The following is a 26,601-nucleotide window of genomic DNA, read 5'->3' on the forward strand; positions in this document are numbered from 1 at the left end:
GCCCTAGAATTAAGGATGGCATCATCTTCCAACAGGGAAACGATGTCAAGCTTAATGCCCCTCCTAAAAGATTATCTAATTTTGTCTAGGGCAAGGCTCCCATGCCTCAGGATAACGAGGGTTACATTTTATACCCTGCTGGTTATCCCGAGCACGAAATTAGGAGAATTCACTCTATGAAGTCTCACTCTGGCTCTCATCATGCTTTTATGTATAAGAGTGAGGCATCTAGTTCTAGGCAATCAACTCATGCTAAATTGTCTAAGATGAAAACTCCTATTGCATCAAATGAACCTAATATTTCATTTAAGACTTTTGATGCATCTTATGTTTTAACTAACAAATCAGGCAAAGCAGTTGCCAAATATGTTGGGGCTAAACATAAGGGATCAAAGACTTGTGTTTGGGTACCCAAGGTGCTTGTTTCTAATGTGAAAGGACCCAAGACCGTTTGGGTACCTAAAAATAAGGCCTAAATTTGTTTTGTAGGTTTATGCATCCGGGGGCTCAAGTTGGATCATCGATAGCGGGTGCACAAACCACATGACAGGGGAGAAAAGGATGTTCTCCTCCTATGAGAAAAACCAAGATCCCCAACGAGCTATCACATTCGGGGATGGAAATCAAGGTTTAGTCAAAGGACTTGGTAAAATTGCTATATCTCCTGACCATTCTATTTCCAATGTTTTTCTTGTAGATTCCTTATATTACAATTTTCTTTCTGTTTCTCAATTATGTAAAATGGGCTACAACTGTCTTTTTACGGATATAGGTGTTATTGTATTTAGAAGAAGTGATGATTCAGTAGCATTTAAGGGAGTATTAGAGGGTCAGCTATACTTAGTTGATTTTAATAGAGCTGAACTCGACACTTGCTTAATTGCTAAGACTAACATGGTTGGCTCTGGCATCGCCGACTAGCCCACGTTGGAATGAAGAATCTTCATAAGCTTCTAAAGGGAGAGCACATTTTGGGACTAACCAATGATCATTTTGAGAAAGACAGGGTTTGTAGCGCATGTCAAGAGGAAAGCAAGTTGGTGTTCATCATCCACACAAGAACATCATAACGACTGACAGGCCTCACGAGATCCTCCACATGGACCTATTCGGCCCGATAGCTTACATAAGCATCGGCGGGAGTAAGTACTGTCTAGTTATTGTGGATGATTATTCTCGCTTCACTTGGGTATTCTTTTTGCAGGAAAAATCTCAAACCCAAGAGACTTTGAAAGGATTCTTGAGATGGGCTCAAAATGAGTTCGGATTAAGGATCAAAAAGATAAGAAGCGACAATGGAACGGAGTTCAAGAACTCTCAAATTGAAGGTGTCCTTGAGGAGGAGGGCATCAAGCATGAGTTCTCTTCTCCCTACATGCCACAACAAAATGGTGTAGTGGAGAGGAAGAATAGAACTCTATTGGACATGGCAAGGACCATGCTTGATGAATACAAGACTTTGGATCGGTTTTGGGCCGAGGCGGTCAAGACCGCCTGCTACGTCATCAACCGGTTATATCTACACCGAATCCTTAAGAAGACATCTTACGAACTCCTAACCGGTAAAAAGCCCAATGTTTCATATTTTAGAGTCTTTGGTAGCAAATGCTTTATTCTTGTTAAAAGAGGTAGAAAATCTAAATTTGCTCCTAAGGCTGTAGAAGGCTTTTTACTTGGTTATGATTCAAACACAAGGGCATATAGAGTCTTTAACAAGTCCACTGGACTAGTTGAAGTTTCTTATGACATTGTGTTTGATGAGACTAACGACTCTCAAGTAGAGCAAGTTGATCTTGATGAGCTAGATGATGAAGAGGCTCCTTGCGTCGCGCTAAGGAACATGTCCATTGGGGATGTGTGACCTAAGGAATCCAAAGAGCCTTCACAAGCACAAGATCAACCATCATCCTCCTCAATGCAAGTATCTCCACCAACCCAAGATGAGGATCAAGCTCAAGAGGATGAATATGAAGTTCAAGAAGATGAGCCACCTCAAGAGGAGGACAACGATCAAGGGAGAGATGCTAATGATCAAGACAAGGAAGATGATACAAGACCGCCACACCCAAGAGTCCACCAAGCAATCCAACGAGATCACCCTGTGAACACCATCCTCGGCGACATTCATAAGGGGGTAACCATTCGATCTCGTGTTGCTCATTTTTGTGAACATTACTCTTTTGTCTCCTCTATTGAGCCACACAGGGTAGAGGAAGCACTTCAAGATTCAGATTGGGTGCTGGCGATGCAAGAGGAGCTCAACAACTTCACAAGGAATGAGGTATGGCATTTAGTTCCACGTCCTAACCAAAATGTTGTAGGAACCAAGTGGGTCTTCCGCAACAAGCAAGATGAGCATGGTGTCGTGACAAGGAACAAAGCTCGACTTGTGGCCAAGGGATGTTCACAAGTCGAAGGTTTGGATTTCGGTGAAACCTATGCACCCGTAGCTAGGCTTGAGTCAATTCGCATTTTACTTGCCTATGCTACTTACCATGGCTTCAAGCTTTATCAAATGGACGCGAAGAGTGCCTTCCTCAATGGACCAATCAAGGAGGAGGTTTATGTTGAGCAACCCCCCGGCTTTGAAGATAGTGAGTATCCTAACCATGTCTATAAACTCTCTAAGGCGCTTTATGGGCTCAAGCAAGCCCCGAGAGCATGGTATGAATGCCTAAGAGATTTCCTTATCCCTAATAGCTTCAAAGTCGGCAAGGCCGATCCTACACTCTTTACTAAAACTATTGAAAATGATTTATTTGTATGCCAAATTTATGTTGATGATATCATATTTGGGTCTATTAACAAATCCATTTGTGAAGAGTTTAGTAGGATCATGACTCAAAAATTCAAGATGTCTATGATGGGGGAGTTGAAGTATTTTCTAGGATTTCAAGTCAAGCAACTCCAAGAAGGCACCTTCATTAGCCAAAGCAAAAGGACCGCACGACCGCACCACCACCAATTTCAAAAATGTAGTCTTTCAATTTTGAGTTAAGAAAAGATTTTTCAATTGGTATCTTATTTTTGATATATAAGTTCAAATTGGTATAACCTCTTCAAAATTAATATCTAAAACCGTCTTGAACGCTAAGAGGAGAATTTCTTTGAGGGGGAGTTTTGTTTAGTCAAAGGAAAAGCATTTGAAATAGGGGGAGAAAATTTCTAATCTTGAAAATACTTCTCAAAATCTTTCTCATTTACCTTTGACTATTTGCAAAAGAATTTGAAAAGAATTTACAAAACATTTGCAAAACAAAACAAGTGGTGCAAGCGTGGTCCAAAATTTTAGATAAGAAGAAAGTCATCCATGCATATCTAGTAGAAATAATTATTGGTTTCATTCCAAATAACCTTTGCACTTACCTTATGCAAACTAGTTCAATTCTGCACTTTTATATTTGCTTTGGTTTGTGTTGGCATCAATCACCAAAAAGGGGGAGATTGAAAGGGAAATAGGCTTACACCTTTTCCTATATGAATTTTGGTGGTTGAATTGCCCAACACAAATTAATTGGACTAACTAGTTTGCTCTAGATTATGAGTTCTAGAGGTGCCAAAGGTTCACAACAATCCAATATAAAGTCAAAAGAAAGGGTTCAAAACAAAGGAGCAAAGTATACCAAAGGCAGCCCTGGTCTGGCGCACCGGACTGTCCGGTGTGCCACCGGACAGTGTCCGGTGCACCAGGAAACCCAACTCCGAACTTGCCACCATCGGGAATTCTGGGAGCCGCTCCGCTATAATTCACCGGACTGTCTGGTGCACCACCGGACTGTCCGGTGTGCCAGCGGAGTAACGGCTACACAGCGCCAACGGTCGTCTGCAACGGTACAGTAAAAGTGAACAGTGCGCGCCTGCGCGAACAAAAGTCAGAGCAGCGCTAGAAGGCGCACCGGAAAGTGAATAGTGACTGTCCAATGGCCCACATCTCAGAAGCTCCAACGTTCGAACCCTAACGGCTTGGTGACGTGGCTGGCGCACCGGACTGTCCGGTGCGCCATACGACAGCAGCCTCCACCAACGGTTCTATTGGTGGTTGGGACTATAAATACTCCCCAACCACCACACTTCAATGCATCCAAGTTTCAGCCATTTGCATTCAATACAAGAGCTCTAGACTTCATTCCAAGACACAAACAAGAGATCAAATCCTCTCCCAAGTCCAAAGTTCATTCGAATCAAATAGTGACTAGAGAGAGTGACATTTGTGTTCCTTTGAGTTCTTGCGCTTGGATCGCTTTTCTTCTTCCTTCTTTCTTGTGTTCATCTCACTTGTAATCAAAACAAGAGACACCAAGTTGTGGTGGTCCTTGTAGTGGACTTAGTGTCCCATTTGATTGAAGAGAAAGGCTCACTCGGTCTAGGTGACCGTTTGAGAGAGGGAAAGGGTTGAAATAGACCCGGTCTTTGTGACCACCTCAACGGGGAGTAGGTTTGCAAGAATCGAACCTCGGTAAAACAAATCACCGTGTCATTCGCTCTTATTTACTTCTGATTTGTTTTCGCCCTCTCTTTCGGACTCGTTTACAATTCTAACGCTAACCTCGGCTTGTAGTTGTGCTTAAGTTTACAATTTTTAGATTCCGCCTATTCACCCCCCCCTCTAGGCGACTTTCAAGGGGCAAAGGGGGATTGTGAGCTAAGAGGAAGAGGAAATATAAGAGCTCTAGATGCCAAACCAAGACTGAAGAGGAAGATGAACAGGAGCTGCGGATGCGCGGATGCGATGGGGGACGAGTGTGGGCCTCACGGAGTCATGACTAATTGAAAGGGATATAGGGTCAAACCTTTTCCTAAATAATTTTGGTGGTTGAAATGCCCAACACAAATAGTTGGACTAACTAGTTTGCTCTAGATCATACATTCTACAGGTGCCAAAGGTTCAACACAAACCAGTAAAAAGAACAAGTTAGCCTTCAAAAGAAAGGAGCAAAAAGGAAACCGAAGTGTTCCCTGGTCTGGCGCACCGGACTGTCCCGTGTGCCACCGGACAGTGTCCGGTGCACCAAGGTGAATCAACTCCAACTTCGCTGCTTCGGGTTTCCCAGGCGCAGCACCGCTATAATTCACCGGACAGTCCGTTGTGCCACCAGACTGTCCGATGCACCAGCGGAGCAACGGCTATCTGCGCGCAACGGTCGACTCTGACGGATGAACAGTGCAGCACAATACCACGACAGAAGTCAGAACAACAGGTCAGAGGGGCACCGGACTGTCCGGTGTGACACCGGACTGTCCGGTGCCACATGAGGACAAAGCCTCCAATGGTCGGCCAACTCCAAGCCCTAACGACAAGATGATGTGGCGGCGCACCGGACACTGTCCGGTGCGCCCATCGCCAGCAGCCTTCTCTAACGGCTACAATTTGGTTGGTGGCTATAAATACCACCCCAACCGGCCACTTCAAGGGGAGGGAGCCCAAGCAACATTCCAAGTCATATAGTTGACATATACAAGCCCTCCCAACCACCTCTATTCTTTGATTCATCCTATACACAAGATTTCGACCACTACAACCAACACAAGTGCCACAAAAGAGAGATCAAGCAAAAGAAAGCTACTCGTGTGAGTTTAGCGCTAGTGCCTTGTGAGATTCATTGAGAGAAAGTGTGTGCTACATCTTGCGTTCATTTGTGCGTGGAGTTTTGACTCCCATTGAACTTCCTCCAAAGTTTTGGAGGCTTGTAAAGCTAGCAAGAGACACCTAAGTGTGTGGTGATACTTGCGGGGTCTTAAGTGATCCTTGAGAAGAAGAAGAGCTCTCCGGTCTTGGGGATCGATAGAGAGAGGGAAAGGGTTGAAAGAGACCCGTCCTTAGTGGACTCCTCAATGGGGACTAGGCCTTCGAGGGCCGAACCTTGGTAAAACAAATCACCCGTGTCCCTTGTGTTTATTGCTTGTGATTTGTTTGTTCTCTCCCTCTCTAAGTTCTCTTGCGCTACTCTTTGCTAATATCTTTTTGTGTTGCTTCAAGTTAAAATCACATTTAGAGAAGCAACTCCTTGCAAGAAAAGAACTTGTGTTACTCTTCTTATCTAAGCCCTCTTGCATTATTCTTCACCAACATTTCTAGTAGTATTGTTATTGATTAAATTCCGTACTCTTTGAATACAATACTCATTGCAAGCAAAGGACTTATTTTTATACTCCGATAATTGTGAATCTTGTTCTAACCACTAATCAAGGGATCTAGTTTGTATTTAGAATTATAATTTTTAGGTTTTGCCTATCCACCCCCCTCTAGGCGGTTTTTAATTGGTATCAGAGCTAGGCACTTCATATTGAGTCTAACAACTCGAAGTGATGGCTCGAAGAAAATCCCAAAAGAACAAGAAGACCAAGGAGAACAAGGAGGTAACTCTTGAGATATTACTTTATGATTGTTCTAATTATGATTCATGGGCTACTAGGGTGCTAAATGCTTTTAGAATTGTAGATCATTAGAACAAATCTTATACAAGAGTATTATACCTCCTAGTTATGATAAGAAAAATACTTCCGAGGAAGGTCAAAGATGTATACGCTTAAACTATCTAGCTTATGACATCTTAAGTAATTCTCTTAGCAATGAAGATTATCGTGCCTTCATATCGAATTATAATGAATCTATTCATGATGCACATGATATTTGGACTAGAATTAAAATCAAATTTGATGAGTCCAAACATGATAGTTCATTCTGTGCTTCTACTTCCTTTGGTATTTGTGAAACTAACCCTTTGAAGGAAGAAGAAGAAAATGAACGATGGAGACCAAAGATGAATCCACCTCTCCAAAAGGTTTGTCTTCCCATTTCGATTCCCACATATGTTGTGTGGTTAATGAAAATGATAGCGGAAGCACAAATGAGGACGAGGAGGATGAACAAAGCTTCATGCAACTCTACGCTCATCTAAGCCTAGAAGATAAGGCGGTCATGCTCAAACTTCTAAAAAGAGCGAGAGAGAAAAGCGAAGCTCGTCAAATGCTAGAAGATGTTCTCTCCATGAAAATGCTACACTTTGACGAGTTGACTAAAGAACATGAGGAGCTAAAGTGCTCTCATGTTGATTTGGTCCAAAGGTATGAAACTATTTCAATTGAGCAATATAACTCTTTACATTGTATCGCTCAATTATTAAATAGGAATGCCTTGCTTAAGGACCAAATGGAAAAGCTAAAAAATGAAAATCTAGCTTTTCAAGAAAAATATGATATGCTTCTCTATTCTAATGAAAATCTTATGGATGATCATATCATATTAAACATTGCTCATGAGGTTGTAATAGAAAACTTAAAATCCCAACAACCTCACTCATGCACATGTATTCAAATTGAAACTATATTACCATGTGCTAAAGCTTGTTGTTCGTCGACAAGCAAATCTTCCTTTGAGCTAGAATTTACAGGAACAAAAGATGATACATATCAAAAGCTCAAAGAAGAGAATGAGAGGCTAAAGATGAGCTTGACACAACTTAAAGGGAAGTGCATTGCTCAACCTTCTCAAGATAACCGTGATCACATGGTGAAGAAGCTTGAGACGGAGACAACCGTGGCATGCACTAAATCCCTTGAAGAAAATGTCAAGGACTTGAGTATTGCCAAGAGGAGGGAACAAAAGAAGAAAATCAATACCTCTTCCAAAAGCCTCAACCATACCTCCATACAAGGTAACATCCAAGGTAATGATCAAGCCACACTTCACACTAAGAGAAGTAAGAAGTGTAGTGAATGCTTTGAAAAGGGACACTCGATTAGGTCATGTCCTCATATTAAAAATGACTTGATTATTAACAAGGATGATAAACTTTGTTTTAAATGCTCAAAGAAGGGACACTTAATTAAGTCTTGTCACTATTTAAAACAAAAAGGCATAGTGTTAGAAAAGAAATTATTAACTAACCATGTAGCAAGCAAGAAACAAGGAAAGAAGAAATCTTCAAGACCTGAAGATCGCCTTTGCTACATATGCCGAAAGAAGGGACATCAATGCAAGGATTGTCCCATGGGTAACTATCCCACCTCTAGCTTGTCAAGTATTTCTCATGTAACTAGGCAACCCAAAATTGAACTTGTGCTAGAAAGGTAATGAGTTTACCAAATGCTAACACAAAGGACTCTTGGGTTCCTAGATGGACCCATCAAGCTTTGGGGTACCATCAAGCGATGGGTACCAAAATATGCTTGACAAGCTTTGCACGAAAAGGAGATGGTATGAAGCTTTGGGGTGCTTGAGAGAGTCAATTCAGTTATTAACTCAAGCTATCAATCTTCAATGATCTATATCCAAGATTGACCCAAAGTTATTTTGAATTGTTATATCTAAAACTCATATCATCTCGGGGAAGATATTGATGTTGTAGGAAATAAAGAATTAATCCTATGCAGAAAAGTCAAGGCCTACAACATGGAGGAAAGTCAAAGAATGTAACAATTATGCTTTTAAGTGCAAGTATCTTAAATTATCATTTCTTATGTGTCTTGTGTAGTCACATAGAAAAAGAAAGCACTTCAAATGTTTTTAAATTATGTCACCATTTTTTGAAGAAATTCCTCTCATATGGTAGATTGTATATTCATCATTTCTATACTATGGCAATCTACATGCTTTGAATTGTTGTAAGTATCTCATGGCATGCTTTACACTAATCATCCTATTATTGCCATGTTCTAGATATAGAGAGATATTCCATGTTCTTAAAAGAATAAGGTGTCACGTAAGGAATTCAATTCCTTAGGACACTTATAAAGGGAATCTCTCTTTATATCTGGAAATCGAGGGACTGATGTTTTTGTCTAAATAATCTAAGTAGTCTCACATATAGAGAATAAGTTTCTCTTTGGAGATGCGCAATCTAACATGAAAAGTAAATTCAATCAAATGATTTATGTTGTTTTGCCTCTTGCTTAAGTTGGATATGATTCTTCTATATTTATCGCTCTCCATGTTTTGAATTAGATTTATTCCCATAATCTTAAAGAATTATCTATGCTTGTTTTGTAAGCAAAATTAAGCATACATCATGTAATAACCTAGTTCATATTATAAAGTTCACATGCTTTAGTAATCTATTTTCCATTCCTTATCAAAATTATTACACAAAGGGAAACTAGTGCTTGTGTTACTAATGACATATCCCTTGAGCTTACTTATGAAAATCTACAAGAGAGTAAGTGCAAGCTGCAAGCCTCAAGGGTTACTCTTCATCTAAAGGAAGAAAGGTAAAAGCAAAGGTATGGGAACTCATCTTCTTAATCAAATATAGTTCCCATCAATGGTTATTTACTCTAAATTCTACCTATGTGAAGAATAGATTCTCTATTGGACTTAAGTCAGCCAGATGTGCATTCAATCTCATTCTCATAAAATGCACTTGTCCATTAGAATCTAATTCATGCCTTTGTTATATCTGTTCTCTTATTGATATGCTTTTAAGTCATGATAATAAATTCAATATGAAGAAGTAAAATTCCTATGATTGATCAAGATATTTAAAAGGTGCTTATTCCTCTTTTCTAATAATGTGCACTAATGTTAAGGATTTTACTTCATGTCTGTGTGACTTGTGAATGATGAATTGTTTATATTCCTTATCTAAAAGAAATCATTCTTCATCATGTACTCCCTTGTGCTATTAACATCTCTCTTGAGTATTTTCAATAAGTTTGCAAGAAAAAGGAGACAACTATAAAGGGGAGGACACTCAAATGAAAAAGGAAGACATCAAGAGCAACAACACCTACTTGGATAATGAGATCTTCAAAACAATCGATGGTGTGGTTGTAAGCATTCTAAATATTTTTCATTGTGAGAATACTAGGCATAAATTGTTTATTGCAAATTTTGTAAGCCTTGATCAAGATGAATAATGCTTCTCCCTATTTGTCTTTAAAAGTGAGTACATGTATCCAATTCATTCAATTTCTTGATGCATATCTTTAGGGGGAGCCTATTTCTATATCTTGATTATATTGAGACTAACACTTTGTCTTAGTAATCTCATATAGTCTCATGTATGAAAACAATTTTCTCATGAAGTATGCTACTACATATCAATCCATCTTGGTAAAGTAATGTCACCTTTATCAAGGATTGTAGCTTTCATTGTTAAAGTAGCATATTTACTGGATTCTCCCGTTTTAAGCTTGTTTAATGATCTAATGCCTATGTTGTTCTTTTGATCGCATCTATTGTTTGTTTGATCATTGAATAACTTCAATTAACACTTATATTTCTTAGTGCCTCATATAATTTCAATCAATATCTCTCTTGATATGCACTAAGTTAAAAGGAGAATTCATGATATATTTATGCAATTTGTGATCTACTTGATATATAATAACAATAACTTAAAAAGGATCACTAGTTGTAGAACCCTCTCTTGTGCAAAATATTTCCATACACTGTCTTGAATATAGGTCTTAAATAACTAAGACTAAGGACAAAGTACAATGAAGAGAGCGTCTCTATGTGAAGGTGCAAAAGGGTAAAACTACTTCATCTCATTTACACATGTACCTAAATCTTCTATACATTCCTTGCATATCTCGTATAAAAGGAAGAGAAAGCATGTCTATGCATATCACTGCTTTATACCTAGTTTAACCTCTCAAAAATTCTCATTCTTGCATTAATGCACTTTTGTTGCAACTAGGTTAAGTGATTTTATTGTCAAAGAGCTTAAAGCTTAACCTTGTAACGAGGATAAGCTACCTTTGTTTCAAAGGTGGAGGGTCCTTAAGTCTCTTTGAAATCCTTAAGGGTAAATGCTTAAAATGAATCCAACATGCTTTCATAAGTGCATAGTCTGTCATGAGCATCACACTTTTATTATGACATATTGCACTTCACAGTTTCTATGATAAAGATATGTTCTCATTAACCTAATTATGTGCACTTGGCATTTAAGGCCAAAATTTGTATTCCTCTCAAGGCACATATTTAGGGGGAGCAATCTATATTATATAGAACTGTTTAAGCTTAATTGACATATCCTTTTAATCATGTCTCTTTCCTTTGGTACATTTGCATATTTCCTATCTCTATTGTACCAAGGCTAAGACTAATATGTTTCCATGAGCATCTCGTGTATTAAGTCTTAGATTGAAAGGGAAATGGAGTATTTGGCAAAGACATCGCTTCCACTCTACATCTTCGGTATTATCCTTCCTTGCCGGTATTCCGCCAGCTCTCCAATTTGGTATAATCTTCACTCATATATTGTTTGCCAAAGGGGGAGAGAAAGTAAAAAAGGGCTTATATTTCACTAACAAAGTATCCGTTTTTGGTGATTCATGCCAAAGGGGGAGAAAGTATTAGTCCAAAGCAAAAGGACCGCACCACCACCAATTTAAAAAAATGTAGTCTTTCAATTTGTATTAAAGAAGTTTTTCAATTGGTATCTTATTTTTGATATAATTTTAAATTGGTATGACCTCTTTCAAAATTAATATCTAAAACCCTCTTGAACACTAAGAGGAGAATTTCATTGAGGGGGAGTTTTGTTTAGTCAAAGGAAAAACATTTGAAACAGGGGAGAAAAATTTCAAATCTTGAAAATGCTTATTTCAATTATATTCATATACCTTTGACTATTTGCAAAATATTTTTGAAACGAATTTCACAAAGAATTTGCAAAAACAAAACAAGTGGTGCATGCGTGGTCCAAAAGGTTAAAATGAAGAAAGCAATCCATGCATATCTTATGAAAATGTAAATTGGTTTAATTCCAAGCAACCTTTGCACTTACCTTATGCAAACTAGTTCAATTCTGCACTTATATATTTGCTTTGGTTTGTGTTGGCATCAATCACCAAAAAGGGGGAGATTGAAAGGGAAATAGGGTCAAACCTTTTCCTAAATATTTTTGGTGGTTGAAATGCCCAACACAAATAATTGGACTAACTAGTTTTCTCTAGATCATACATTCTACAGGTGCCAAAGGTTCAACACAAACCAATAAAAAGAACAAGTTAGGCTTCAAAAGAAAGGAGCAAAAAGGAAACCGAAGTGTTCCCTGGTCTGGCGCACCGGACTGTCCGGTGCGCCAGGGTGAATCAACTCCAACTCCGCTGCTTCGGGTTTCCCAGGCGCAGCTCCGCTATAATTCACCGGACTGTCCGGTGTGCCACCGGACTGTCCGGTGCACCAGCGGAGCAACGGCTATCTGCGTGCAACGGTCGACTCTGACGGATGAACAGTGCGGCACAGTACCACAACAGAAGTCAGAACAGCAGGTCAGAGGGGCACCGGACTGTCCGGTGTGACACCGGACTATCCGGTGCCACATGAGGACAAAGCCTCCAACGGTCGACCAACTCCAAGCCCTAACGACAAGATGACGTGGTGGCGCACCGGACACTGTCCGGTGGCGCACCAGACTGTCCGGTGCGCCCATCGCCAGTAGCCTTCTCCAACGGCTACAATTTGGTTGGTGGCTATAAATACCACCCCAACCGGCCACTTCAAGGGGACGGAGCCCAAGCAACATTCCAAGTCATATAGTTGACATATCCAAGCCCTCCCAACCACCTCTATTCATTGATCCATCCTATACACAAGATTTAGACCACTACAACCAACACAAGTGCCACAAAAGAGAGATCAAGCAAAAGAAAGCTACTCGTGTGAGTTTAGCGCTAGTGCCTTGTGAGATTCATTGAGATAAAGTGTGTGCTACATCTTGCGTTCATTTGTGTGTGGAGTTTTGACTCCCATTGAACTTCCTCCAAAGTTTTGGAGGCTTGTAAAGCTAGCAAGAGACACCTAAGTGTGTGGTGATCCTTGCGGGGTCTTAAGTGATCCTTGAGAAGAAGAAGAGCTCTTTGGTCTTGGGGATCGGTAGAGAGAGGGAAAGGGTTGAAAGAGACCCGTCCTTAGTGGACTCCTCAACGGGGACTAGGCCTTCGAGGGCCAAACCTCGGTAAAACAAATCACTCGTGTCCCTTGTGTTTATTGCTTGTGATTTGTTTGTTCTCTCCCTCTCTAAGTTCTCTTGCGCTACTCTTTGCTAATATCTTTTTGTGTTGCTTCAAGTTAAAATCACATTTAGAGAAGCAACTCCTTGCAAGAAAAGAACTTGTGTTACTCTTCTTATCTAAGCCCTCTTGCATTATTCTTCACCAACATTTCTAGTAGTATTGTTATTGATTAAATTTCGTACTCTTTGAATACAATCTCATTGCAAGCAAAGGACTTAGTTTTATACTCCGATAATTGTGAATCTTGTTCTAACCACTAATCAAGGGATCTAGTTTGTATTTAGAATTATAAATTTCAGGTTTCGCCTATCCACCCCCCCTTTAGGCGACTTTCACTAATGTATCCATAGCGTTAAGCCACAGTCGTTTTTCCCATTTATGCATGTCATGCAGGGCTAACACACGATGGGCCATTCCCACTACCCAGACACGCTCAACAGGTCGGGCTAGCACGGGCACATCAGCAGTGGGTCGTGCCAGGTTGACACTGGGCCTACTGCACGCCGAGGCTCGGGCCGCTCGGTGGGCCTGACCCATATGGACATCTATAATGTGCAATAGCGATATAATTACAAGAGATTCATAAGGTACTTTCCTTAGACGTTGGCACTCATCACAGATGCTAGCACAGTCGGAATAAAAGGCAACGATGGGGTTCTTAGTTCTGACCTGTCTGACCCCAATGGACCCTAGAGTTTTTTTCACGCTCCTGACCTCTCGCCGCCACTCTCTAGTGTCTTTGCTTAACTTCTCCCCGCTACTTCACGACAAAACAAAAATGAAAAAAATGATTTTCAGGACTATAAACAATATGTAATGTTGCTATTTTAACATTTACTTCGCAAAGTGTCACACCCGGATTTAAGGGCCAAACCTAGGTGCGTCTCAAATGTGTGCTAGGATCAAGTCTCACACATATGATGACTCATGGTATAGAAACAAGTGTCACATATTTAATATATAATGGAGTTCTATACAAAATAGTTAAATACATCATACGAAGACAACGATCCAACAACCATAGTTGACTAGGAGACAACGGCCTAGACCTCTCACGAACATCATCGTGAAATCCTTCATGCTCCTCATCTTGATGGTACCTATTCTTGACCTGGGGGATGTGAGCACAACAAGGGTGAGCTCCACATACGTTCGAGAACCACTAAATTCGAAGTTTCAGTTAAAGAGTTATGATTTTCTGAAGATTTAGGTGTTAGATATAAAACAAACTAAGTGCATAATTTTAACCATATGTTTCATACTAAAATAAAGTTACTAGATGATAAAAAATATTAATGTGAGTCTAATGCAACTGGAATGGGTTTAAATGGGGTTAAAACAAATAAGTTATGAATTTATTAAGCTTTTACATTTATTTTCATATGATAAAGCCATTTTCTATAAATATTTCGATTTTATCTGAAACTGTGGACGACGAACAACAATATGAAGGAAGTTAGGGTGTTCTGTACAAAATTTATGACCTAACCGTGACATTCTTTGCATGGCTAAATATAATGGGTCAAATACAGAAAAGGGCAGGGGCTCATTAGAAGTTCCTGCACTATGAAGGGGTACAGGCGAATATGGGCTGCTATGAATCAACGACAACTACTTGTGGACTAACGGTTCTTGGAGAAATAAGAATGCAGGTTGGACCACATAGAACATAAAATCTTGGAGACTTATAAGCATTGGTTGTGGATCAAGTGAAGGCAAAGGTATAACATAGGTTTTTGTTTTTGCCGGTCTCCAGGAGTTTAGAGAAGATATTTAACCGGATTAGTAGGCTAGATGGTCGTACTATTAAGAGGGGTCAATGACTCTGGTTTGTGTAAAACTTAGTGCCTCATAGAGCATCTAGTGGTTGCATTTGCATGCGGACTAACAACGCTTTCAAATTCAAGAGTTCAAAATCTTTTCAAAAGCGTGTTTGAAAAGTTGCTAAGTCATGGGATAGGCGGACCGTCCGGGCCATGTGGGCGGACCGTTCGCGATTCATCCAGTGGGGTCAGAAGTGTGGGCACTTCTGACTAATCCTGTACTTTTGTACTGCGGACCGTCCGGACCTTGGGGCCGGACTCCACAGTCCTGACCAAAAAAGATTGCTCTCTACACAGTCCCTGTATTATTGTGCGGACTGTCCGGCCAGGGTTGGCGGACCGTCCGCGAGTGCCAAATGGATTTGGGCAGGGACTGTGTGTTTTTGGATGTTTGTACTATGGACTATCCGGGGCCTAAGCCCGGACAGTACTAACTCCCAGGTCGTGGACCGTCTGGCCTTGTATGGCGGACAGTCCGCGTGTGTTAATCCTTCTTGGTCAGAGCTCTGGCGCTCCAAGTTGCCAGGTCCCGGACAGTCCGGCCAAGGTTGGCGGACTGTCCGGACCTCGCTTTTCTGATAGCTCTGACAGATTTCAAACGGGAAATATAACCGTTACTTGTACGGCGGACCGTCCGGCCTCAGGGCGCGGACCGTCCGCGTGTGCGCAGAAAGTGTGCTAGTTGCATATAATGGTTGGATTTTTGAGGTGGGCTATAAATAGAAGGGGAGCTCATGTGTGAGGGCTCTCTTGGCCATTCCTTGCACACATTGAGCTCATTTGTGATCCTCCCACTCATTCTCTCACACTCCTTGCTTGAGATTGCATTCTAGTGAGAGATTGAGAGTTCCTAGTGCATTTGCATCCATTGGTGATTCTTGAGGCACTAGGTGGTACACCGAGCAAGCGTCAACGGCTTGTTACTCTTGGAGGTTGCCGCCTCCTAGACGGCTCGGGTGTTGTCTCTGTCGAGCTCTCCAAGAAGATTGTGAAGGAGCCGTGGTGTCGATTGTGAGGGGTTCGCGCCTACCTCGCCAGAGCGGCAAAGGTGACATTAGTGGAAACGAGGTATTGAGTGATTTCTTGTCCACTTGGCTCAAAGATCAAGCCGTGTCTTGATAGAGGAGCAAGTGAGAGCTTGAAGTCCACCTCAACGTGGATTAGGGGTGATCGGCAAATCACCGATACCACGGGATAAAATTCGGTGTCTTTCTTTTCTTACATTACTTATTGTCGTGCAAGTGATTAGTATTTCGCATATTGTTCTTCGTGTATACAATCACCATAGTTGATTCTCATAGATTGTTTACTTGTTGTCGCTAGAGAATTTATACCTCTTGTCATATTGATTAAATTTCTCTAGTGTTTTTTATTTTAGTCAAAACCGTCTATTCACCCCCCTCTAGCCGGTGTCCTAGATCCTACAGCTGCCCGATCACCTTTTAACGGTCAGGATTAAGTCATCAAACCGATCTCATCTCTGTCCTACGATTTGTGACCTATGGCTCGGTAAAAACGGCCGCCATCGCTCCAGGCCCGCACGATCGCGATCCAATCCCGAGAATTAAATCACGGTTGAATTGAACCGGTATGCGATCCAATCCACACGATCATAGAGCAACGACTGAGATTTAAATAACGGAGGTCGCTTCATGCCCGTCCGATCCAAGATCAATGGCCCACAAGCAATCCGGTCGAATGGTTATGCTCGCCCTAATCTCGATCGTCGCCTCAGGATCTGACGGCAAGCGAGCTTCCCCCCTTTCAAACCCCGCCAACCAGGCAACGGTGGCGTGGCAGCTTACCCCCACGGCGGTGCCATGGGCAGCATGCTCTACCGAGACACCCGAGACCCCAGACTTCATAAATTAAAAAGGAGTTCACGAATTCGAGGGTAGTACGAAGCTTAGCGAGGTCCATACCGAGGGTTGGTGTACGAGCAGAACCTGGCCACTCGTTGGCGGCCCGGTGGTGGAGCAATTGCTCCGACGAGCAATTCGACGGTGGCAAGACCTCCGCAACGTGCCCAAACCACCCGGATTAGTCCTCGGCCTCCAGACGCCTCACCCGGATGTCTCGCCAATGCCAAAAACCTAATGCTTCCGTGGAGCGTTGGTGGCTACCTCACCCTTCCTCTCTTGGCGCTGATGATAAACTATGGGTCTGGTGTCGCGAGAAGGGAGGGAGGCTCGGTTTTGATGGGTAGCGGGGAATGACACCGGGTCATATGCCGCGTGATCCGGAAGGTTCGGCCACTAGCTGGTCCCGGTATCTCGGCTTCCGTTACGCGGTGCCACGCCCAGCTACGATGGTGAAGCAACAGGGTGACAGTCGGGCCCCACTGACAGAGAACCGAGTGAGAATGCGACTGACGTGCGGGTCTCATGTGGCGGCGCAGTGGCGCGGTCAGCGTGGACGCTGAATGGGCCGGCCCACGCGCGTGGGTGGAGATAGGGTGAGCCGAAGCAGGGGCTTCAGCCCAACTGGTGGTGTATCTTTTCTTTATTTTATTTTTTTCTATTTTCTTGTTTTTATTTTCTACCACAAAGTTGCCTTCAATCCCATTAATAATGTGACCCAAAATCCACATCAATGCAACAATAGAAACAAAAACCAGCATGGTGCATATCCTATTGATAGTTCATCGTTCAAGTTAATCACTTTTAAACATGAATACTTTTATGCTCAAATAGGAATCCATATCACACAATTGTATTATTTTTTTATCTATACTTTGGGTATTACAAAAGATAAGACTCAAAACATGTCACATTTGATTGTAGTGCCATTTGAGACATTTTTGCTCTTCTACGTGTATATAAATGGACACGTGCAAAAGATATGAGGTTACGGAAGAGCAACAAAATGGTATTAAAACCCAAGTGTGATATATTTTAAATCCTATTTTTAGGAAGTCAATATTACAAATACCAAAAGCATGAAAAACGTCGTTAGGGGTGAAAGTAGGTATCCAAATTGTTTGAACAAACTAGCATATAGCTCGTGCTAACGCTACAATCCTGTGAAGGGGTGGGGAGGGGTCGACGACGAAGGCAGCGACAAGAGGGGAGGTGTTGATACGCGGCGTTGACGCGAGTGAAGGGGGGAACACGGTGGGGACGTGGGAGAGAGGGGGACGTTGGGGCAGCGAGGTCGCAGGGAGGGGATGAAGGATGATCCAAATATCGTCCATTGCATTTGAGTAAGCAAGTGATGATTATGCAGTGATCTAAATCGTTGGTTTTGATGATGTGTTAAGTCTGGATATAATTTGTTTGGTGGATTTAATGGAGGTTATAAGTGTGGGGTGATTTTGTTGGATGAGTTTTGTAAAGTTTAAACTGGTGGATTATATAGTTATATAGATTTAATATTTTAAAATAGATATGCATGAAATTTGATGTTAATCTTTTCTTATGTTATCAAGCACATTATATTTTTTTACAAATTGTTTTATACATTATTTGCGCCCTACAACAAAAAAGTGTAAAACACTAGTTTTACGGTTCCATGGCCAACGTGCTCTCCCACATTTAAATAGTAAAAATGATAAAATTATGTACGAGGATTCGAACCATGATTGTTGGCTGTAAACCCACAATCTGGGTACGATTTAAGTTTATTCATAAAACGCAAAACAAGTATATCTTTTTGTTATATATTCTATATAAGCATAAATAAAAAACCATAGCAACATATATGTACTTTGCTTTTTAAGAAAATATATGATAAAATTTAAGTTTAGTTTTTTATAATTCTTCATAAGTTTTAATACTAAAAACAATAATATAATTTTTTATAGCAGGTTCTATATCATATTTATACATAATCAAATAAAAAATAAAAAATCGATATTAGAATATCCGTTTTCGTCCCTCCACAACGTTTAACCCAAAGTAACCGTCCCGTGTTTCCGTTTGCTTCGCCTGGTCACCTTCCGTGGTGCCTGTGGCTGTGTACGCGGTCGTCTCCATCCGACCCATCAATCATCCAAAAACTAAACCAAATCTTCCCCATCGATCCCAACTTCCAGTCGATCTCCTCGCTCGGCTGTTGCCTCCCAAAGCCGTGCCTTACAACGAGATTCCTCCCCTCCTCTCTCCAATAACCCTAGCCTCCTCCGCCGCCGGCGACGAATCCGGTAAGCGTCCTCGCTTCTGCTAGATCCACCGCCTCCAGATCGGTGCGGCCCGCGACTAGGGAGAGGGTCGGTCGCGATCCGCCGTTCCTCTGCCTTAGGTCATCGCGGTCGGTTAGTCGGCACCCGTGGACAAGCTCTCCTTTTCCACTCCAGTTATTTTTGGGTTGTGCTTGCAATTGCTACTTGATGAGTTTCTCGAATTAGCTTGTGAATGCCGTTGTTTTGCCTCGCAGGCGTTTTGAGTTTCTGTTGCCAGCGTAGCCATGTCCATGTTCAATAGGATCTTCGGGAAGCCCAAGGAGCAGGCCAACTCCAATGCCTTGGCCACTCTGGACAAGTTAAATGAGGTGACCTTTCTGTCTTCTTTATTTATTTGCTGTCGTATGATTACCTTGGCTTATACTTACATCAAGGTGTTTTTTTGGGCACGTATTGATGTTTGCTTATTTTGGCTGCCTAAATATAATTCCCACCCTTCTACTTAAGTGTCTTGGAACTCTCACATTTTGTTAACTTCATCTCAACTTATGGGATGCTTAAGTTCTTCTCATGACATTTGTATGTTCCATCTATTTATGATCAGTTAGTACAATAGGCTGACCATTCTTTGATTTGCTCATGAAGTTCTAACGTTTTACCTATTAGGAAGGGACCAGTATCGTTAACTCTTTACATATGTTTTGCCAACTAGGAAACTATGCTCTTGTTATAGCTGGCAATTTGGCACATGTAATGCCTATGCTAGTAAACGAGAAAGTTCTAAAAGCTCACATTATTTATATTTAGACTCTTGATATGCTGGAGAAGAAAGAAAAGGTGCTGGAGAAAAAAGCAGCCGCTGAGCTTGAGAGAGCCAAGGAGTTCTCAAAAGCTAAGAATAAAAGAGGTATGATAAAGTACAATATTGCAATTCGAAATTTATACTTGTACTTTGGCGGTACGATTGGAGACTACATGTTTTTGTTAAGTATCAGAATCTACTGGGTGCAAATGCTGCACTCCAAGCTTATCCATCATATTTGTGTATTTGTGAATATAAATTGCTTTGGTGCATGGTGCATTGGATCAAGACATATGCACACTTTTTTTGGCAGTTACTGTCCTCATCATTATTAGTGCTGTGTCACCATGTTGACATAGTATTTTACCGAAACAAATTTAGCTTATCCATCGGATTTGTGTATAATAAGTTTTGTTGGCGCATAGCGAATTGGATCAACAAATATGTTGGTATTTCTGTTCACATCATGTTATTGTGTATAATAAGTTTATTAGTGCTGTGTCACCATGTTATTGTGCTTATCATTGCTACTTGTTAGTATTGTTTCACCATGTTGACATAGTATTTTATTGAAGCAAGTTTAGGTTTGTATGCACCTGCAATGTAACAGATCTGCATAGAATGCAAATTCCATGGAGCATTATTTGTAGAGCATTTTCAACATATTTGACTTGAAGACCTCGTGATCATAACATTATTAGCTAATACAGATATGCTTATTTTCCTTTTTTTTTTGGCTTCCATGCAAACTAATGTTGATCATCATTAAATGCTACCAACTTCATTTCCTATGCAATGGAAATTTGATGTATAGAAACTTGTGCTAATACAAATAAACTTCCTCTTAACAGCGGCTATCCAATCCTTGAAGAGGAAAAAACTTTATGAGCAACAAATTGAGCAGCTTGGAAATTTTCAGTTGAGAATCCATGATCAGGTATATTTGCACTCAAACATTGAGCTTTTTTGTTTACTATACGCTGTGTTAACTGTATAACCCATTTGAGTACAGATGATCATGTTAGAAGCAGCTAAAGCTACAACAGAGACTGTTGATGCATTGAGAACTGGAGCTGCAGCTATGAAAGCAATGCAAAAAGCAACGTTAGTATTAATATTGAGTCCGTTTTAGGATTTTATGCACCTAGTCGTAGAAGGTTTCAAAATGATTATTTATCATGTCTCCGCAGAAACATTGATGATGTAGACAAGACCATGGATGAAATTAATGAACAGACTGAAAATATGAAACAAATTCAGGATGCTTTGTCAGCTCCTCTCGGAGCTTCTGCTGATTTCGATGAGGTAATTCACAGTGGGGATTTAAGGTTTGCAACCTTGCAGTGCATAGTTTTCTCTGACACACTTAACACACATTGCACTAAAAAAACTTACAGGATGAACTGGAAGCCGAACTTGAAGAACTGGAGGGAGCAGAGTTGGAATCTCAGCTTCTGGAGCCTGTTGCAGCTCCTCCGGTGCATCCAGTGCATGCCCCAGCCAACAAGCAACCAGCGCGCCCTGCTCCACAGAAAGCTACAGCTGAAGATGATGAGCTTGCTGCACTGCAAGCTGAAATGGCATTGTGATCAGGTTATGTTTGATCCATTTGTACATCTTATTGTGCATTTGATGTTCCTTTCATGGGACTAATCTTCTGGTATCTAAATCTGATAATGCTGTGTCCAACTGGTTGTATGGTTGTCAGCAGTACATATATTTGCTAATTATCCAATTTACTAGTGTACATATATTGTACCCCCTCCATTCCAAATTATAAGACATTTTGGCTTTTCTAGATACATAGCTTTGCTATGGACTTACATATACACTACGTCTGCATAGCAAAAGCAATATACCTAAAAAGGCCAAAACGTCTAATAATTTGGAATAGAGGGAGTTCTGTTTTTTTTATAAAAAAATTCTACACTGTTCTGTTCCTTTATTTTTATTTTTTTGATTTTCAACTGTTTAGGCTCTGTTGTAACTCTTAAGATATCCTAATGCATTAGGACGATAGAAATACTGTCACTTGTACACTGCATGATGAAATCATGTATACTCCCTCCGTCCTATAATATAAGGCGTAACCACTTTTTGTTCTTGTCCCATGATATAAGGCGTGCTCTCTTTATGCATACGTACATCGATGCAGTGATATAGAAAGAATTAAATATATTTCTTGGTCTTTGAACCAGATGTGGTTACGCCTTATATACTGGGACGGAGAGAGTATCATATAAATATGTATTGAGATATTTATTCAAATATAATTATTGTTTATTTCTAAACACTAAGGTACGTGTGGTCTGGTGGTTACCCTAAATTTCTGAAGTAGGTGGGTGTGGGTTCGAGTGCTTGTTCTACACTATTTTTTGAGCGGTGTGGTGGGTGGGCCCAAATTGTCAACGCGGAGGGTGAAGCCGTGGTATCACCAGGTGCCCACATTAGGTTCTTAATAGATTAGTATAGATATAGATTTCATTTACAAGCCTTTGACTATCTGTTACTCATTTACTCCATTAACACATTTTTTCACACAGTTGATGTCATTAGATCATGTATTTAAAAATACTTGCTTATGATCAAATTTTTTATCTCGCAAATAAGGTATTAATATAGTAGTTACTCTTCAAATTATTGTTCTAACGAACCAAAGTGCACTGTGCAAAAAAATAGAGACAGGTAGTAATTTTACATTCGCTGGTAGATACTCGCCTGAGAAAGAAGTTCAGCAGATGACATGTGCTATTTCAGCACTGTTTAGGCTAACTCCAACAATACCATTCATTTTTTGGAGACCCATTTCATCCTTTGCCTACCCACCCAAAATGCATCTTCTATTTGCCTACTATTATCTCCAACAAACAATACCCATCCGGACACTCATACCAATAAAATACCATTTTTTTCTTTCCATTCCACCAACCTAGACCCGCTTTCTCTCTCTCCTCTCGCTCACACCACACATGATAGGTTCTGGAGAGAGAATTCATATTTAGGTTCCCTCTCTAAGGATTCAAAATGGGATTACCGTTGGGGGGGGGGGGGTAGTTGTCGCTACAATGCTCACCAAGTACCCATTTTGAGTTTTGATGTCTATTTAGGTGCTAAATTGGAGTTAGCCTTATGGCTATTCAAGCATCCTTATTCTTTTTAGATGGTTTGCTTGGAAGCAAGCAATCATCATGAGTTTTCTGTCTAGATAGACTTTTCAGATTTTGAAAGGGGCATATGCTTCAAGGTGAAGGTGTATCCAGTTGATGCCCAGTATTAACACTTGAGAATTCAAATGGCAATATTGTCTGACCTATTGTTTGTCTTAATAGGCTGAGAACCTAGTTCCATATCAGTTGAACTTATTGCAGCCACATTGTAGTTTTGGGTTGAACTGAGGACCTATGGGGTGCTAATTAAACCACCTAACCAACTCAGATAGAGGCTCTTTTACTGCGGCATTGAGTCACCTCTTCTCTTTTATGGGGGAAGACTTGCCTTTGTTTATCCCTTCTTCAGATTCCACTACTTGCTACAATAAAAGAGAACTGTAATTTTTTTAAATCAAATTGTTCCAATTTTTTTTTAGAAAAATTACACATAATTAGTAAAGTTTATGTTGTTTGGTGTACATATGTCTGGCATAATCTCCAAGGGTATAAATGATGTGCCGGTTTGCAGCTATTTCGACCTCAGTCAGCATGTTTCATTGTTGCAACTGAATACCAGTATTGTTTTGCAACTGAATAATAGTATTTCTATGGAAATACTATTATTTGAATCCTGCATTTTTTTTTGCTTTGCGTGTTTTAAAGTTATTGCTGCTCTTGGTCATTGTTATTAACCCTACCGAAACTTGCAGGTTTCCAATGAAGAGGTGGAATGTGTATATGAATGGCGTTATGCTACCAAGATGAAAGTTGAGTCAGGATTTATTATATTTGCCATGTGTATAATCTTGGGGGATATTTGGCAAGCAGAAAAAAAGCTGCTCCAGGCAGTGTTTGTTTCAGTGATTTTGGGCTCTGTTTTCCACAAACAGTTTAATGTCGCCCGGTTAGCTCTAAGCTAACTATTCAGGTCACCAACGTGCATTGTTTGTCACAGTATTTTTCATTTACCCATATTGTCTGGAGCCATGTAAGAGTGTTGGAACGTATAAAGCCTCAGGGTACACATTTGATGTGCCGGTTTGCAGCTATTTCGACCTCAGTCAGCATGTTTCATCGTTGCAACTGAATTACCAGTATTGTTTTTGTACCGAGCAGTGTGTTTCGCCTGAGAATGACGGTCGAACATGTAGGCATGAACACTGAAAGCATTAGGCTCTAGTCTTGGTTTCTATGATTCATAACAATAAGATTATTGTAATTAATGTGTTTGGAAGGGTTCTATATGCTTGGTAGATCACTAGTTTCATGATGGTCTAAAAAGTAAAATAGTGTTTCTTTGTTGCAAGTGCTTGTTATTTTATATACAAAATAAACTCTTTTAGGCTATGCTATGATGTTATTCTAGAAAAGATACCTCTTTTATATGACAATAGAAATGCCATAAAACTTGCAAATGATATGGTTTAACACTTCCGCACCGAGCACATTGATATCTGCTATAATTTTCTTTGATATCATGTCGCAAAAAGAGATCACTTGAAGGACTGAGGACAGATGGTCAATTGGTAGATATCTTCACAAAGCCATTAGATAAAACACACTTTTGTATGTTGAAGCATGAGATTAATATTCTTGACCTAAGCAATTTCACATGAACATAAGCTTGTGTTTTGAATGGCATTGCAATATAAACACGTTTAAATTTGATTTGCAAGTAGGTTTTGTCTAACCTAGTTAAATAACTACCCAAAAGCATATGAATAAGCTTAACTTTGACTCAAATTTGACAAGCAATTATATCTAAATTTCAAGTATCACATTGCATATGCATGAATGTTATTTGATTGTTTCTTTTGATCAAGTTTGAGAAATTATGTGGTCATCAAGGAGTCGAGGTGTGGGTCCTCGGGGTGATAGCTGAGGCAGAGCTGGCGATGCCGGTGGAACGCCATAGGGTGGCGTTGGAGGCACATTATAGGGTCACGTTGTCAGGAGAGCCAGCGCTGTAGGACGGGACGCACTCGGGCCTAACTCGGCCATATGGAGATGGTCCTGGTCTAGGGGTTGTAGAATGATGGCCACAGCTAGTCGTCACCCCGGCCGGAGGGACCACACGGGTGGAGGTGCCACCCCCGCGGTCGCCTGGGGGCGACGACCTCCGTGGGCTGTGGAAGCCTGGTGAGGAGTCGTAGGGGCCAAGGGAGGATGGCGGGTAGGGGCCCCGATCGACGGAGGATGAGGGACCTGCCCCCCCCAGGGGGTGCCTGACCGCTGGGAGGAGCGTTGTAGAGGGTCGAGGCCAGAGCGGGTGCCTCAGTCACTATGGTGAGCTCCTCGAGGAGAAGCTTGTTCTGCACGACATGAAAGGTGGGAAAAAGCACGATCCTATTGATGAGAGCTTTCAGGTGGTCGTAGCGGGGGCTATGGCCACGTAGAAGGTTCAACACTAAGGTGCGGTCGGTGACCAGCTCGCCGAGGTCATGGAGGGAGTTCGCCATGCCCTTTATCTAACGGTAGTACTCCCCCACGGAGAGATCCCCTGAGAGAACTGGTGGAACTGCGTCGAGGTGGAGGGACCGAGCGTCCTGATTTCCAAGGAACTGTTCCTCGAGGGCGAGCCACGCCTATCGACCCGTGTCCGCCTGGTCACAGATGATGTCATGTAGCTCAACGGTGATGATGTCGTGGAGCCACGAGAGCACAACACTATCCATCAAGCACTAGGATGAAGACGACGGGGCAACGAGATCATCGAGAACGTGGTCGGCGAGAGCGTATCGCCGAAGCGTGAGGACTCGCCCCCGCCAACGACGGAGTGGGAGGACGCCGGGTCCAACACGATGGACATAAGGGACCAAATGTTGTGCAGCCCGACAGCCTGAGCGTGGAGAGCGGCGATGTGGTCAGCGTCGAGTCTAGAGGCAAGGGGAGCCTTAGGAGTGACCAGAGGAGCAACCTGGGCGACTGGAGGGTGGCCGAGGATGGGGCGTTGCGTGATGGCCATCTGCGTAGTCGGGGTGAGGGATGCGGCACGCTCGCACTCCTGCGAAGCAGCCACGACAGTCTGGACTGTGGCGATGGCGACGAGCAATGTGGGGTCACCGTCGGGAGCCATCAATGTGGGAGCAGCAAGAGTGAAACCCGACGGGGGCCGACAGGGGCGCTACAGCGCCGTGACGCGGGTGAGAGGTCGGTCGGGGAAAGGCCCGAGGCCGACGATGAAGGGGGGTCATCCCTGGCGAGCGTGCTAGTGCGAAGGGGCGTTGTGCATACATCGGGGGTGAGGCGGAGACCACCGGAGGAGTGGAAGTCGAGCAGTTGGTGGCCAGGCTGGTGGCGAGGCCCGCGACGAGTTTGCCGGCGGTGCTGGTGGCCAAGCCCACGACGAGTTCGCCGGCGGCGGCCAGAGGGACGTTGAGGGCGACGCTGGTCGTGGAGGCGCCGACGGTGGCTAGGGCCGCGGCAGATGCCGCATCGGCTATGGCGGATGCTGCGGCCGACTCCATGGGGTTGTGCTCGCCCGATGGTGAGTAGGGGTCGCCGGTTGGCGGCCAGCGGCTGAGGGTCGGATGGGGCCCGTGGAGGCGGTGGCATTCGGTGACGGGGAGGGCATGGGACCCGCGCCGGTGGATGAGGAGTCAGGGGAGACGTGCCAGCGGGTGGGGAGATAGGGGCCGACGACTGCTGAGGATGGTAGAGGGGAGCCGGTGGCTAGTGCTGGAGGACAGGGCGACGACTTGGTTAGGGGAGAGATGGGGAAAAGAAACCTAGCTCTATACC

General features: G+C 42.2%; 1 protein-coding gene across 3 annotated transcripts; it reads left to right on the plus strand.

Annotated features, from left to right (window-relative positions):
* Nucleotides 1-18,675: 18,675 nt before the first annotated feature.
* LOC100191358 (uncharacterized) lies at nt 18,676-23,951 on the plus strand. 3 transcript variants are annotated; one of them, XM_020541832.3, is made up of 8 exons: nt 18,676-19,041; nt 19,164-19,277; nt 19,717-19,816; nt 20,563-20,648; nt 20,724-20,815; nt 20,902-21,016; nt 21,109-21,304; nt 23,571-23,951. In XM_020541832.3, the coding sequence occupies exons 2-7, from the start codon at nt 19,194-19,196 to the stop codon at nt 21,298-21,300; spliced, it is 669 nt and encodes a 222-aa protein (XP_020397421.1). In that variant the 5' UTR covers nt 18,676-19,041; nt 19,164-19,193; the 3' UTR covers nt 21,301-21,304; nt 23,571-23,951. The 3 variants fall into 3 exon arrangements, with proteins under 3 accessions (XP_020397421.1, NP_001296750.1, NP_001241771.1); NM_001309821.1 differs by having other exon boundaries at nt 18,680-19,037; nt 23,571-23,948; NM_001254842.2 differs by having other exon boundaries at nt 18,724-18,930; nt 23,571-23,920.
* The last annotated feature ends 2,650 nt before the right edge of the window (nt 23,952-26,601 follow it).

The sequence above is a fragment of the Zea mays genome, chromosome 8 (genome assembly GCF_902167145.1).
Source record: "Zea mays cultivar B73 chromosome 8, Zm-B73-REFERENCE-NAM-5.0, whole genome shotgun sequence".
Lineage (NCBI taxonomy): Eukaryota > Viridiplantae > Streptophyta > Magnoliopsida > Poales > Poaceae > Zea > Zea mays.